The sequence below is a fragment of the Centruroides vittatus genome, unplaced genomic scaffold (genome assembly GCF_030686945.1).
Source record: "Centruroides vittatus isolate TY-2023 unplaced genomic scaffold, ASM3068694v2 scaffold_386, whole genome shotgun sequence".
NCBI classification, from domain to species: Eukaryota; Metazoa; Arthropoda; class Arachnida; order Scorpiones; family Buthidae; genus Centruroides; species Centruroides vittatus.
The window spans coordinates 5,301,450-5,318,101 of NW_027122706.1; the positions used below are offsets into that span (position 1 = coordinate 5,301,450).

The 16,652-nt window shown below is 26.1% G+C and overlaps 1 protein-coding gene across 1 annotated transcript in view; it reads right to left on the reverse strand.

Annotated features, from left to right (window-relative positions):
• The window catches only part of LOC136988882 (proteasome adapter and scaffold protein ECM29), a 158,679-nt gene that overhangs the window by 1,267 nt on the left and 140,760 nt on the right, over positions 1–16,652 (reverse strand). Inside the window, exons 40-47 of the mRNA XM_067286882.1 lie at positions 13,640–13,848; positions 10,477–10,520; positions 9,293–9,335; positions 7,054–7,200; positions 4,805–4,931; positions 4,594–4,699; positions 4,426–4,523; positions 1,022–1,093 (exon numbers count right to left, since the gene is read on the reverse strand). Of these exons, the coding sequence (XP_067142983.1) occupies positions 1,022–1,093; positions 4,426–4,523; positions 4,594–4,699; positions 4,805–4,931; positions 7,054–7,200; positions 9,293–9,335; positions 10,477–10,520; positions 13,640–13,848 (846 nt within the window). The remainder of the gene's footprint in view (positions 1–1,021; positions 1,094–4,425; positions 4,524–4,593; positions 4,700–4,804; positions 4,932–7,053; positions 7,201–9,292; positions 9,336–10,476; positions 10,521–13,639; positions 13,849–16,652) is intronic.

The window sequence follows — 16,652 nt, forward strand, 5'->3', positions numbered from 1 at the left end:
TATTAAAACTAAAAATAAAATGTTTTATTAAATTATAGTAGTTTATTCTGTTATTAATCCACAACCATAAATCTAAATGGCTTTGGAAAAAGAAAAAAAGCAATTATTTATTTATTATTCATTAACAAATCCTGTATAATCCATGTTCAAAAGTATATATTTATTAAATTTATCTCTTAATAAGTTTCCTGAACTGTATCAAATATTAATAAAGTAGAAGAAAAATCAGAAATTGCTTTGTTACACAATCAAAATTACTAAAATGAAAAATGATAAATAATACCATTTAAATTAAATGATTTTTTTTTTGCAAATTTTTGTGGAAATTTTGGGTCCCGAAAATATTCTACACCTCTTTTCATAAGTTGTATTGCACCACATTACTTCTTGCTGCCTGCAGAAAGCTACACTTAATCAAATATATTGTCAGCCAAAAAAAAAAAAAATCAACAAGGCAGCAAGGAAGCAAATTCCCTGACTTTTTGATAAATTTCCTCACTTTCCATGACTTCTCCCAAACACTAATGAAAATACCTGATTTTTCCTGATTTTCCAGGTGTGTAGGAACCCTGTGACTACTAAACTTAGGTTTGATTATAATAGCATCAATTAAAACATAAAACAATATTTTTGATAATATAATAAATATAAAGCAAGTAGTTTCATTACTTAGTTTAATTAAACCTAAGTCAAAGACGAATAGTTATTTATTGTGATGTCGCATGCTGAGGCTGCAAGTTTCATCATTTTTTAATTAAAGAAGTCACAACTTCTTGTCCAGATTAAAAGTTTGTATATAGTTAATCAGGCCTCCGGCCCCTAAGCTTTCCATATCTACTCTCAATTTTTATCTCGCTAACTCTTGAAAATAAAGAACAGACAACAGTGGGAAAGCATAAGTCTGCAATTTGAAAATTCAAAAATATCTATATAAAATATAGATTATTAGTAATAGAACTGAGTCTGATATCTAAATATGAATTTTAATTTTCCAATTTCTTCATTTATTCTTTAAAAATACCTTTTAACTTCACAACTAAAGTTTTCATCATATCCAAAGCTTCAATTCTTAAAGATGAATATTTACACATTTCTGTAAGAAAAAAATTTAAGTTAGTAAACGAATTATATGAATAACATATAAAGTGAAATAATATAGTCGGATAAAACAATTTTCAGATTATAAACATGTCAAAATGTAAAACAGATTATGATGATGATATGTTCTACTAATTTTTTAATGTTAAAATTTAAAATATTCAGTTATACAAAAATAATTAAATGATGCCATTTTAATTTTAATTTTCTAAACAGAAACACAATAAGGAATGATTAACATTTAAGTTAACAAATACTCAACCAAATGATTGCCATATTAATCAGGCTATAAATTTGCTATTATTAGTAATTAGATATTAAATAATTTAGTATTAGAGGTAGATACTAGGGACCATCTCTTATTTAAATTATTTAATAAATTATTAAAAGTCATAATTATTAATTTAAGAATGTATGGAAGAAAAGAACTAGTCCAGAGTGGGACTTGAACCTGCAGTAAGCAGAGGTTGTGAGTTCAAAAGTCCTCTCTGAGCTAGTTCTTTTCTTCCAGATGGTTCTAAATTATTTACGGCAATTGTTTAGTTGAGTATCAAGGTATTGGGCTTTGGTAAGTTTATTATATATGTTAACAAAATTCTTTCATTGTCTGATTTATAAATATTGCAATGAAATGATGTTGCTGTTAGCTTTAATTTGGGAATTCTTAATTTGAATGCCCATGAATCACAGAGTTGTTTTGAAAATATTTGTTTAATTATTATGCAAAATTAAAAAATGAATTTTGAAAATAGTATTTTAAATGTCAATTATTATTTGATTTTATTCTATTGTAAAAATGTGAAAATATTTTTTTTTTATATTAATGAACTTGCTTTTAATAAGAAAAACTGTGACTAGTTATACAGTCTCAACATGCACTAGCATGTTAAGAAATATTTTGAAATATAACAATTTATTAATATGATGACAACTTATCTATAATAGGATTTTATACAAAATAAACTAGAAGCAGTATTTTCTTTGGATTTATTTATGGATATTTTTTTAGGACAGAACTGGTTCTTAAAAGAGCTTGTAGCATATAAAAAGTTAAGAAGTGGTTTAACTTTAATATTCATTCTTAAAATTAATATAAGTTTGAATACATTTGGACTGTTATATCAAAATGTAAATTTACCATTTATATAAACAAGAACCATTTTAAAAGTAGAAATAGTTATTTCGTTAATTAAAATTTGATTTCTGTAAAATATGTAGTAAGTACTATTAATGAATGTACTTTAATTTTAAATTTTGAGAATTTGATATGGTGATCTCAAAAAAGCATTTAGGCTTCAGAACAATTTGACCACATAAAAAAAGGATATTTCAAAGACTAACCTTAGAAAAAAAGGAAACAAAAGAAACTATGGTGCCAAGACAGGAAATAAAGGATTACAATAATAGAAATGTTGAAAACAATGATGGTGTGGCTTTATTGCTCAGCTTTGAATAAGTGAGTTTTATACATTTGAGTGCCATAAGAAATCAAATATATAATGAGGAATCTCACATTTGGCTCTTCTTTGATGTTAAACATATGGACTTACAATATTATTATTATTATTATGAAATGACGTCCTAAAGGATATTAGGACAAATAAGTTCATGTGTCAAATGTGGGCTTCATCATCATTTGTTTCAATGCCTCCATCATGAATGTGTAAAGCCAGTTATAAATTTCAACCATTTCCAATATTTGCAAAAGGAAAGAAAAAATGAGGTTCTCTACAATCAAAACTACTTTACTCTTTACCCTTATTTCTAACAAACGATAAGATATAAACTGTCCATTTCTGTGTGGTTAAGATTTATTATAATTTTTTAATTTTATTTAAATGTATAAATTGCAACTTAAGAAATTTAAATAAAGTCACATAATATTCAAACAGTTCCACTTTAGAACTCAACATAGCTTTTTAATCTTTGGAATGGCTTCTAACCTGAAGCAGGCTTGTAAATTTGGCCAATAACATTTGTTCTGTGTGCAAAGTTAGTGCCAGAAAAGTATGAAAGGTGTGTTTTTGTGATTTTATCCAAGAAATTCTAGCTTTTAAAAAATAACTGCAACTGATTTACAAATGCACTCATTTTGTAATATAATTTAATAATAAATAAAATTTATATACATATACGTAATAAATATCTAACTCAATAGTTATTTCAAATACCAAATAAACAGCTGGATTCTTTATTAAGCTATATAAGGCTAAATAATTAAGCAATTTTGACAGGCAGCAGGCTGCCATATTTTTGTTTAATTAATTTATTAATGTATAATTATTATAATTAATTTAATTTTAGAATATTTCGGAAGGAAAGATTGGCCCAGTCAGACTTGAACCCAAAATGCCTGCTTACCATGCAAATGCCTTGCCAGTTACATAATCCAAACTAATAGTTTTGAATTAGTCTGAAGCAAAGATTGGGTAAAGGTCCAGGTAGTTAACTGACAATGCATCTGTTTGGTAGGCAGAAATTGCAGATTCAAGTCCCACTCCAGTTCAATCTTCCCTTCCAGAATATTCTAAAATTAAATTAATTATAATAATTATACATTAATAAATTAATTAAACAAGAGATGGCAGCCTGCTGCCTGTCAAAATTGCTTAGTAATTATTTAGCCTTATATGACTAATAATAAAACTTTGCATGATATTTTCAGTAACAAGAGGTAGACTGAACTTCAGAGAAGCAGAATGATAGTAGTATTGAAAATATACTTAAAAAAAATAATTACAATTTATAACAATCATGTTATTGTGTCATTAATATAACAAATAATAATTTTTTGCTGTGACCATTAGTCTTTGCGCATTAAAGAAAAATATTTGGAGATTGGATCATTAAATTTTAATAAACAAAACAATTGTAAAGTTTTATTATTATTAATTATTCCTTTTCATTTTTTGGATGATAAGACATATTTTTATTTAAGTAATTTTAATAACCTTTATTTTTTATGGAGTAAAAACTTCACAAGCATGCTTCTGCACAAAAATAACATGCATTTGAGGTGTTTCGTGTTTGTACTCTCATACTCCCATCTGTAGATCACAGATCTTGTATGAGAAAGATCCAAGATTTTCTCAAAGCAAAGATTAATACTTCAAGATTGAGGTGAAGCAGAATTTCAAGTACAAAATGATAGTTCCATCAAAAACATTTAAAAAGCAGACTTAGTCACAAAAATAGCTAAAGTAGTTACTCATTCTGAGAGCTGAGAATTTTCAGTTCTTTTTTTAAATTTTTTATAAATGAATAAATAAATATGTATTTTAATAAAAATTAATAATTTTAGATCAATTTTTAAAAATTTATTATTACCTAAAGTTTTATATCCTACATTAAGAATCCCATCAACAATTGAAATTAATTCTTGCTCTTCATCCGAATTTGAAATTCTTCCTTTAGGAAATTCCAATCTAAAATTTATAAAATGTAGGAAAATTATTATATTTAAAAAGCAATGAAACTTTTTAATAAAATTTGTACCTGGAAATAAAGGTTTTAATAGCTTTGAGAATTGAAAGTTGAACTTTCCATGTACTAGTTTCAAACTCAGATAAAAACAATATGCAAAGAGGTTTCCTATAAGTTTCTGAAAGAAATTTACCCAATTAGAAAATTATTTTTTAAATTTTATCAATATAATTTTACAATATAACTTTATGATACAATATTAAAATTTATATCATAATAGAACCTTGTGTTTTTTTCTGTAAAGGCCAAGCTTGCCCAAGAACTTGAAATGTAACTTGTTGGAAATCCAATAAAACATCTTTATTGCTTTGTTCTTCAGAATCTTTTGGTACATTGCTTTTCTTTTGATCCTAGAATCAAACTTCTATTATGTTTTTAAGTTTAATAAACTATTAAACTGAAAAAAATTTAATAATATACTAAAGTATTAAAGTTTTTCTCCTATAAAATAACTTTCTTAAAAACTGATAAACTGTTTATTTAAATTTAATTTACTGAGCTGCAATTTTCAAATTGCAAATCTGCACATTCTCACTGCCATCTGTTTGTCCTTAATTAACCTCGAGAACTGAGTTAGATAGAAGAAAATGATACAGAACTAGATATGGAAAGCTTGAGGTCAAAAGCCCCAATTAACTATATATGAACTTCCAATCTGGATCTTAAGTCACATGATTTTTTAAATTAAAAGATGATAAAAATTGCAGCCTGGCATTGTGACAATGTCACAATAAATGATAGCTCATAAATATTAAAATTAATTTGGATAAAATTTTCAAATTATCATCTTTCAAATTAATAAGAAATAAATCAAAACTATTTTAAAAAAGGTTTCATGTCTTCATTAACACTTTTATAATAATAATTACTATGACATGTAACTGGAAAATTATATAAAATAAAATCTAATCTTAATTTTATAATTCTTTATAACAAAACATTTTCACAAAAATTTTTCTTTAAATATATATCATCAAATTCAATTTTTAAATATACCATAATTTTGTATGGGTAATTCTTTTCAAACACATCTGTGTTCGAAAATCAATTTGAAAGTGGGTGCAGGTTATAGAATGAAGTGAGTTACATGCCAATTTTGAAATGCAATTATGAACTCATCAAACAGATTTTCCTTGTCAAAAGTCACTTTAGAAAATGTGAAAAATCCTGCATGTGTCCAAAACATATTTATCTGCCATTGCAATTCTTTCCGAAACTACCAAATACACACTAGCATACCTTACCTTTGGTTCTGTCCTCTTAATTTTTTGTACATTCAATTCATGATATAACTGATATTATTAGATACTCTTACTTAAAGTTGTATTTTAAAAGCTGTTAAATTCCTTGTAATTATTCATTATCTATAACAATGTCATTTCAGAAAACACACCAATTATCATCCTAGTATGATATACATTTATTACTCTTTTTGTTGCTACAAAGTGAATTTTGATGACTAAAAATAATTATATATATTTAAAACAATGGCCATAACTTGGCTGCAATGTTTAATGCTATTGTGTGGAAAATTAAATACAATGAAAATGTATTTTTTAATTTCATTTATAAAAATGATGTCATTATAGTTTTGGTTTCTTTGTTTCATTAATTAAACTCTAATTAGTATAATACAAATTTCTACATTATAAAATAACACTGTACATAACTCATTGCTATCATCAGCCACTATCTTGTTTTGACAATGTTTGTTGTCATTTGCATATGATTTTTTTTGTTTTGTAAAACAGAAGTGGGAAGCAAATTTATATGTGAAAATAAACTGGATTTTGCATTCTGATTTCATTTTCACTAGCAGGTTTAGCAGGTTCTACTAAGCTCAAAGTTCTCGATGGTAAGTAAGAGCCGAGATTCAAATCTGTGCAACTGGATGTTATGAATATTAAACTAACTTTCTATTTAATTTTTTAAAGTTTATTTTAACATCTATCAAAGTATAATTATTATATAAATAAAACAATACTGAAGCAATATGATAAAAAATTCTGTCATTTAGTAGGCATTTGTTTCTTGGACACAAAGTTTAGACATTAGTTATCACTCATAAAATAAGATAAAAGAAAAAAAAAAAAATACTAATATAAATCTATAATGATGCATAACAGAATAACAATATTTTAATGTTTGAGAGATACCATCTAAATCGCATATCAGCAAGTGTCATGCTTCCATTTCAATGGCTGCTTTGGAGGCATAGAGTATACGCAAATGTTTTATTTCCATTCTAGCAATTTTCTGCAAGATATATATTGTCGCAGGTTATCCATACAAAATTATGATGTCTCAAAATTTTCAAAATGCAGGATTAAAAACTTAGCATATTGTCTTTATTATTGTATGCAATCTTAACAATTCTATTTATTTTATATTTTCTTGCTTAATTAATACTTTAATTAATTTGTATAAAATATTAAAAATTAATTCCATTTAAAAAATATTATAAAAACATACCTTCGTAATAGTCGGCAAAAGTATATTATATAACTCAGAAAAGTAATCCATTTCATATTTCTCCAAAATTTCACCTACACCTCTCAGAGCTTCTGTTTTGTAAACTAAATTTTCTTTTTTACATTCTTTTAAGAGAGTTTCTGCAACCTAAAATTATGCACATACAAATAAAACATATCAATTTGAAAATAATTTAACTGTATTATTAACATTTATTCAAATTTTTCAGTTCTAAAGTTAAAGAAATACATTTAAGAAAATTTTATTGAGAAGAAATAGATTATAAAAATCTCTCTTAACAGATTTTGTAATCTATTTATATTATAGCATAGTTACTAGATAACTATCTAGCTTTAAAAAATCAATGGTTAAATTGTTCGAAAATATCTATCATAATCATCAACTGATTGGACCCCATTATAATTAAATGCCTCTGTTCAGCATTATCTAGAATAGTGATTCCCAAAGTGGATGCTACCATCCCCAGGAGGCAGTAGAAGACACAATCTGGAATGCTGGAAGACAAGGAGTCAGTAAGAAGAGTAAGAGATTGGAAGACATGGAAAACAAAAAATTCCAACTAAAAACTTTATTATTAATTTTCAAACAAATACATTATAAAATCAGTTTTAAGACATACAATTTTATATTAATTAATAAAGTACTTTAAGATATTTTTAGACAATTATTTTTTTCATTTATAAAATAAAAAAATTTTAATTTAAGCTTTTATTAAAAGCTTACTTTTCAATATATCATGTTTGACTGATTTTATGGGAGATGCTAATGAAATATATGCACTAAAACGAGATGGTACTTTGAAAACTTTAGGAAACACTGATCTAGAATATTTTTATTTATTCATTTCTTAGTATATTGGATATAACCCATGATGTGAGAAAACAAACAGTTAAAATTATATAAAGAAATAATACAATTGGAAAAAACAATAATAATACTTATTCTTATTATATTAATTAAAAAAGATCAGTCTCTCTAGATCAGTGGTTCTCAATTTTTCAGAGGCTGCGGAACACCATTCATATACTTTTTATTGCAAGGAGCATTAGCATCAATATATTCAAAAGTTGATTAGCAATTCCATGTTTATTATTCTCAGGAAACAATGAAGCAATAAACTAATAAACTTTAATATATTGAATAAAATAGAAACATGGAATTGTCTATGAAAATAGCAATGGGAATAAATTTGAATAAAAACTTTAAAATCTTTTCTTTCATGGAATACTCGAGGTAGGTTTGTGGAACACTGGTTAAGAACCACTGCTCTAGATAGTGGGTGTTTCTGAAACTTGATTTGAAATGATTGTTAAATTGCAACACTAGATTCTGTTTTATGATAAGCAAGCAGATAGAAAGACTTCTCACTAATCAACACCATTTTGGCATTGCCAGTAGTGCCATCTGCTGTTGTCTATTACAATTTTAAGAAACATTAATAAGACATTACACTAAACATCTATGAGGTGATATGTTATTTGCTACTTTCTATACAGAAGCTTTTTGTTGGCTTCATTTTGAATAGCTTTATATATGTCTTATCACCTTTAAATATAATAAATTGGAGTAAGAGAGGATATAAAGATAGAAATGTTAACATATTACAGAAAAATTATTAAGTAGCTATAACTTCCATTTTGATTCCCACTGTTTATTAAAAAGCTTATTAGCTTTTTACAAATCTGATAAAACAATAAACATGTTTTTCAGTATCTATTATAGTATGACTGTCATCAATTTTCACAAAATAAACTTTAGCAAACTTATCTTAAAAAGTTGCTAGCTGTCATTTATAGCTTCAGATGTTCTGCAGATGAAAATGACATCTAGATGTTGTTGATAATAATTAACAATATTCTTATTTTTACAAGATTGTATTCTGAATATTCTGAAAATTCCTTAGTCATTATCTATGTCTTTAGGGAATGTTTATTACCATTTACATCTATTGTCTTTTATTGAGTTTTGAATATCATAAATGATGCTGTTATTTAAAGTTTATCAGAATTTATTTTAAACAAACTAAGTAAAATGAGAGATTAAAATTTAACATTAGTATTTTGTAGTGATTTTTAAAAAAATCTATTAATATTTTTTGAATAAATCATCTTTGATGTTAATTGTATGCAAAAAGCTCTGCAATAAAGTTATAACCATTTGTGGTGTACCCAGTTGTAAAGAAAAATAAAAAATTTTTAAAAATAATAAAATAACTAACCTCTTTCATTAACTCAGACATTTCTTTTTCTTCTATAGATTTACTGAAAGAAACACGTAAAAATATTTAAAGTAATCATTTTATTGCAAATTATATGTAATATAGACAATATACAGAGTGAGTTTATCATCTTGAGACAATGAAATAACTTAATTAAATCTCATTATTTTGGAAAAAAACATATAGACAAAAGTTGTAGTGTTTCGAAGGGCCAATCAATTGGGAGACCTTGGGTGTGACCTTGACCCTGTATAAGTATTGTACAGTATACTCTCGATCATCCAGTTTGTACATGCTTACATCTCAATAAAAATTTGTCATAAATACAAATATTGTTACTTTTGTTATTTAAAATGCATGTTGAGCATCAGAACTACTAGAATATCAAGACATAAATTAAATGGCCTAATAAGTACAGTAAGTGCACTTGAACTTTGAACAATATGGCAATATGTATACTGTATTTTTTTCATTAACTAAGTTTTAAAATTGAAGGAAATATTTTGAATCATTTCCTTATCAATAAAACATTAATATCACAAAATTAATGACATTTTATGATGATATCTAGCTGGTAACATTCATTCTCAGATAATAATATGGTAAAACCTATGTAAACTGGAATCACACTGTACTCAATATTTTTCCAGTTTGGCAGGTTTTTGTTTTACTCAGGGTCCATTTTGGACAGGTTTTACTGTACAAGAAATTGATTGTAAACTGTGTGGTACTAGTTCAATAATTTTTTTTGTTAATTAATTACATTGTCAAAATGTATTTTATTCATAATATATAAACCATTATATGTTAAATTTAATATGAAATTAAAAACTAAATAAAAGAAAATTTGATTAGCTTTCATTAAAACACAACTCGTGGATTATTCATGTTTCTCCATAGACCAGATAATCAAAGGCATACTGTAGTTTAAAATATATTGTCTAGAAAAAAATTTGATATGTAATGCTTAAATATTGTAAACTGGTAATACACCTCTAATTAGTTTCACAAATGGTAAATATGAGCTTGTACAAAGTTCTAATTTTTTAAATTAATAAATTTTTTATGAGATGTAGACCATGTTTACGTTAAGTTCTTTTTATTAATTTAATGAAAAAATTTTAGGCCAAATAAATCTGATATTATTGATAACTTATATAAAACTGAAAAAACATTGAACTTACATACAGTTTGTGCAAATAGTAGTTAATGCTTGCAGCAAAGATTCCTGAAAGAAATTTCCTTTATTGAAATACTTATAATTAGAAAATATTAAAGAATATATATAATTAATCAAACAATTGATGCAAATGTATGACCATGAAATATTTCATTATATTCACATAAAATTTAAAATGGATAAATAAAAAAGCTGTTTTCAGATATCACAATTTTCATTGCGAAAATTGTAATATGTAAAAGTTTTCATTGATAACATCTCTCTAAAATCTTCAAATTACATTACTTTGTTTTATTATGAATGTTATAACTTGAAGAAATCAAGTTTAATATAATGTACACATATTTAAATATTAGCAAAATGAATAAATCATCTTGTAAGATATAAAAATAAATGAATAGACTTAATGTAATTTTTAAATACATACAAATATAATTAATAAATTTTGTTTACAAAATTTATTAACTATATTTGAATATTTTAAAACAAAATTTGAATATCATTTGTATATATATATTCAAACAATATAAATGTAATTATTAGGAATTACATATATATAAAATTTATTAATTATAGATTCTGACAATAGGGAAAATTTCAAAAGTCTTATATTCAGAATTCTACACTTAAATTTGTTTTGTATTGATGTGCTACATATAAAATTTTTATAAGCACGACACTGGAACACTACCATATGAATTTGTGAAATTTGGACAGAATTTACTTATAGGATTATAGATACTCAAAAGTAAGTATGTCAACTGCAGTCATATGAAATGTTCACAAACAATCTAAAACAATCATCATCTTATTTTACAATTAAATTTCTGGGTTATAATAATTAAAGATTTTCATTCCTTGCCACAGTGCCACATTTTAAGTTCTAAATCAACAGTAGACTCACTTATATGTGAATTGCATTTGCACATGTTTTTCTTGATATTGTCCATAATACTTTAAGCATGGAATAATATCAGAAATATATATATATATATTTTAGCAAGTATTTATTATCGGTTTAATTAATTAATTAATTATTTTTTATTTATAATTATTTTTATTATATTTTAATAAATCTACAATAAAACCTCTATTATCCATGCTAATAACTGGAACTACCTTGCTGAATAATTGAACAATGTGGAAAAATACAAATTCATATTGTACAATAACTGTATATGAAGTTTATTTATAAAACATTATTCCTACCCCTTTGCAAGATACATCCACTAATGTTTCCTCATGAAAAACCAGTTATGAGATGCTACTTTGTTGTCTTAGTGTGATATGAAAATTTCTAACTGTGAGAATATCACTAAATTATCTATCTCATCATCACTGATTTCTTGCATGACATTGGCACTTGACAAGGTTTCCACAGAAATTGAGACATCATCTTTCACTTCATGCTCTGGCTGATTATTTCTGAGAAAGCAGCTATTGTTTAACATTCATTTCACTGACATCTTCAAATCCGTCGTTCAAATCCAAATAGCCGAAATGCAGTTTCAGGATATCAAGGAAAACATCCTTGATATCCTGAAACAGCATTTTGACTATTATAACATTCAAGAGGATGCTAAGATTGGGACAACTGAAGGCTGCTAAGATGTTATTGATATTGTTGTTGATTTTTGTCACTTTGGGGTACCATTTTTACCATAATCTTTGCAAAATCAAACTTGAAATGTTATTCCAATTGTCAAAGTAAGAAAAAATTACATCTTAAAGGACCATTTTTTCTATAAAATTCATATAGATAAACATTCTCCTATAGGACTGAATGAAGTGCCTTCTTGTAATGGCACATGAATGTATACAGAATTCCTTGATCCCTTGACTGTAGAAGTGATGTCTCGGTAGGAGGGAGACAGCAATTAAAATCTGACCATCACTTGTTTTCAGGACATGATCATTTGGACGTGAGGAGCATTAGCCAACACCAACATTGCTCTTTTAGGTTAACTTTTTAAGCACAGTTGTTTGCAAACAGAAAAAACAAAGTAATTAAAAACCAGTCTTGATTCATCTGTGTTTATTATAACCAGGTCAAAACCTGGTTATAATGAACAGGAAAATGACACATTTCTTCTCTTTTAAGATTTCTTAGTTTTTTGAATTTGCCAATATAGATCAGTTTCAATATTTGTGCAAACCATTTGGCATTTAGGTTATTCAGTTATTTGCTCCTTACTTGATGTATGTCCTAAAGCAATTTTTCTTTTTGTGAAGCTGATGTTTTTGATGGCAAAGTTTTTCAATACAAGCCAGTCTGGTCATCATCATATATTTGATCAGATGACAGATCATGAGCCATAACAAGTTGTTTGAATTCCTTTATGTACAGGAGAGCAGCATCAATGTCATCACTTAGTTTCTTCACCTGAATCTCTAATTCCATGTTAGGTTTTGAAGAGCTACAACCATCCTTGAATGATGAAAATGATTCATTGATCACTGAAACCAAATGGTTTCATGCAGAATTTATCTCTGCATGAAACCATTTGGTTTCTTCCACTAATAAGAGCTCTAACACTGGATAGCCTGTTGCATGTTTCTGCATGAACCATGTAAAAACTGCAGTATCCAAGTTGTAAAATTTTAAGTCCTTTGTTGGCTTTTGCCATACTATCAAATGTGTCTGATGAAGTCACAAATTTATTAAGTCTGCTTTCTTGTGAATCATGTCCTGCATGGTTTAAATCCCAATCATAAATTTAAGCTATTTATTCCAGGAAAAAATGAGATTAAGTAGCATATGAAGGGTTCTCTGCCAGTATGGTTTTGGAATGTAAAAAAAAAAAGGGCACTTTCTTGAGATGTGCATATACACATTTTAACATGGTGCTTAGGGTATACTTATCTAATTCACTAGACTAGAGAGATACTATCTTTGCAGAAACTGTTGGAGCTGCAGATGTAAACTGTACACTGGCAAGCTTTCTACATTCCTGGAAATCCCTTGTTTTTTATTTCTACTTTGTGCACTCATAAATTGCATTCCCAATGACATGTTTACTTTATTCTGAACTTTGCATATAGCAGTAGAACACAATAAAAGTTATTGCATGGATAATCAGGTATACAGTTAATCAGAACATGAATAATTGAGGTTTTACTGATTTTACTGTACTAAAGTTATTTTAATTACAAACTCTTTCATATACCTTTCCTTTCCATAATCTTCCTGATAATGTTGAAATAATAAACTGAATAAAATTAAATATTTTCTTATCAACTTTATTTCCAACATTTTTTGCCAACGTTACAAGACATTCAGCAGACTGTTGTTTCATAAACCACGACTGAGATTCAAAGCCTTTTTGCACCAAATTCAATATTTCATCAATATATAATAATATTCCAGATTCAGTACCTGAAATTTAATCAATATTTCAGTTTTAATTAAGAACATTCTTATAAATTAATAAAACTTCTAATGTTTAATTATCAATATGTTTAAAAACTAAGAATTTTGACTAAGAAAGATGTTAAATAATATTACAAGATAATTAAATAATGCAAAACCATTAATTAATCATATGCTATTATTATAATAATCATATGCTAAAACGTATTTATTCAGAAGGTTCTATTTCCACAGTTTTTGTGATTACTATAAAAAATAAATGGATCTGCCAATGTTGTTAATAATAATAATTATTACGAAATAGATGTCAACTAACACCTACAAAAGTTTTTCTTGAGAGCACTATGCCTTTACAAATATACAACTGAAAAGTACTGCCCCTAATGTTGACAACATTAATGCCAACATACTAAAATATATATATCTGAAATAACTGCTATGCTGTTATTGTTTTTAATAAATAAATCTTTTGACAGTGGCATCTTTAGATAAACTATGACATAATCATGCAATACCAATTTATATAAAAAAAGGAAAAAGATCTGATATAATCAATTACCATCCTATAGTATCATATCCACTCTGGCTAAAATGTTTGAAAAATATTCTATAAGAGAAGGAAACAATGAAAAATGAAAGAGAAGGAAGAAGGAAAGGGAGGAAAAAGAACAAATAAGAAAATATTTGCCATGAATGTTGCTTAAATAATTTTTTTTTCTCTTTTCCTATTTACTAATGCATTAAACTAAAAAACATCTGAAAATTTTTTTACTCTTGATGTCCAATCGCTAATCTAATTTATATTTTAATAATTATGAATTGTAAATAAATAAATAAATAAAAATATAAATATTGAAAGAAAGTTTACTGTCAAAATGCAGAAGTGCCTGATTCGAGCAACATGAACAATAGCAAAAACAATCACAGAGTTAATGGATTTTTTAATAATGGCTGTTTTCTATAAATTAACATGGATATTATTGTTTGTTATAATAACAAACACTAATCGTTAAAAAATCAATGCCTTAATAAGTGTGATAGAGTCATAATTAAAAATTTTAATACCATTGGAATAAGCAAAAGATTTGGATGGATGTTTTAGAAAACTGAGTTGGTATATACAGAAAATAAGTAGAGTACTCACAAACTTGAGACCTGTGGGATGCCAGATATAGGAGAGAAATTTGATAAAAATTAAATTTGTTATTTTTTCGTCCGATGGTTATTTTTAAGTTTAAATATTTACAGACAAATTCGCCCAAGTAGGGATCACCATCCATTAGTTTGTGTTCCAGACGATACATTTAAATTGTTAATTTTAATTTTTAAATTATGTAAAAATAATAATTGTTAAGCCAATAAATTAAAGAAGGAACATCAAATACATTTAGTATATCATAAATTAATATTGATGGAACTACTAAATCAAAATAAGGAAATGAAATAAAAAGACTTCTCACAATCAAAGTTAATAGAAACTCATCAGGCTATTTATAAGTGAAATGTTGTAAATTTCTTTTTTAAACCATAATGCTGTGTAAGATGATGATGATGATAAGAAATATAAAAATATAATAAATTACAGATACAGGTTTCAAAAATTTTCAACAGAGCTCATGAAAAGTCAGAAAGAGTTATCTTATTTTAGAATGGCAATGACAAAATATGGATTATCACTGGGTCGGAGCAAGATAACACTGTATATTTGATTTGAAAACACAAGAAAAATTAACAGTGGTAAAAAAGGGCAATATTACAATAAAAGACAACAAAATTATTTGGTCCATGAGAAATCAAAGTGTGTTGAAGGATGGCATCATGTAAGCTAGAAAAAGAAAAGATATTACTGCAAAGCAAAAATTTATTAAACAGATATAGTTCTAATTGCACAAGATTATTAGCGGTAAAATGCAAGTAGTGCACATCACCCAACCAAGATTTATTAAATGAACTCCATTGTTCTATTTTCTCTTTTTTTTTTGTTGACAAAGTATTCATCCACATTTCACTTTACAGAACCTCAGTTAAATAAGTCTATATAAATTGAGACTCCATTCTACTCTATTTTGAACACACTATTTCTTTTAATTATTAGATTGAAAAAACAAATAAAGCAAATTTCCTTAAAATTTCAATTTTTTTCATATTTTAAATAGAAATTGAAAATAGAAAATGTTGCATGCAAAGCATATATCACCAAATTATTTGTGAGCTGAAATACTCTATACATATTGCAATTTGTCCATGAGAAATAAAGTAATCTGCAATTGTCCAGTATGCTCTGAACAAACTGAAAATTTTCTATCATGAGTTAAGCAAAACCTGAAATCAAAAGTTATTTTGGACTTATACTACTGTGTGCTAGATGATCCTAGGATCACTAAAGCACCAGGCTTTGACTGTGACATATATAATGTACTGTACAGTACATTAAACAGCCCCAAACTTATAGACAATGTATAATAACACAATTTGAAATTAATTCAATAAATTTGTATATAAAATCTATTTATATTAAAGTCTATGATGCAAAGATTTACCTTTAAGAATTTGTTACCAAAGAAATTTATATAAAATATTTTTATGTAATAAAATACATTAAAGAATATAACAAGAAATGATATTTTTTCATAAAGATCACAAATGTTCAACAAATTTATACCCATTTATATTTTATACATTAAAATGTTTACATAATAAGCAATGTACTATTTCTCTGGATTTCATATAATGTAATCTATGTTTTACACTCATATTTAAATGTCAGTTTTAAGGTAAGTTTATTTTCTGATCATTTGATCAATTATTAT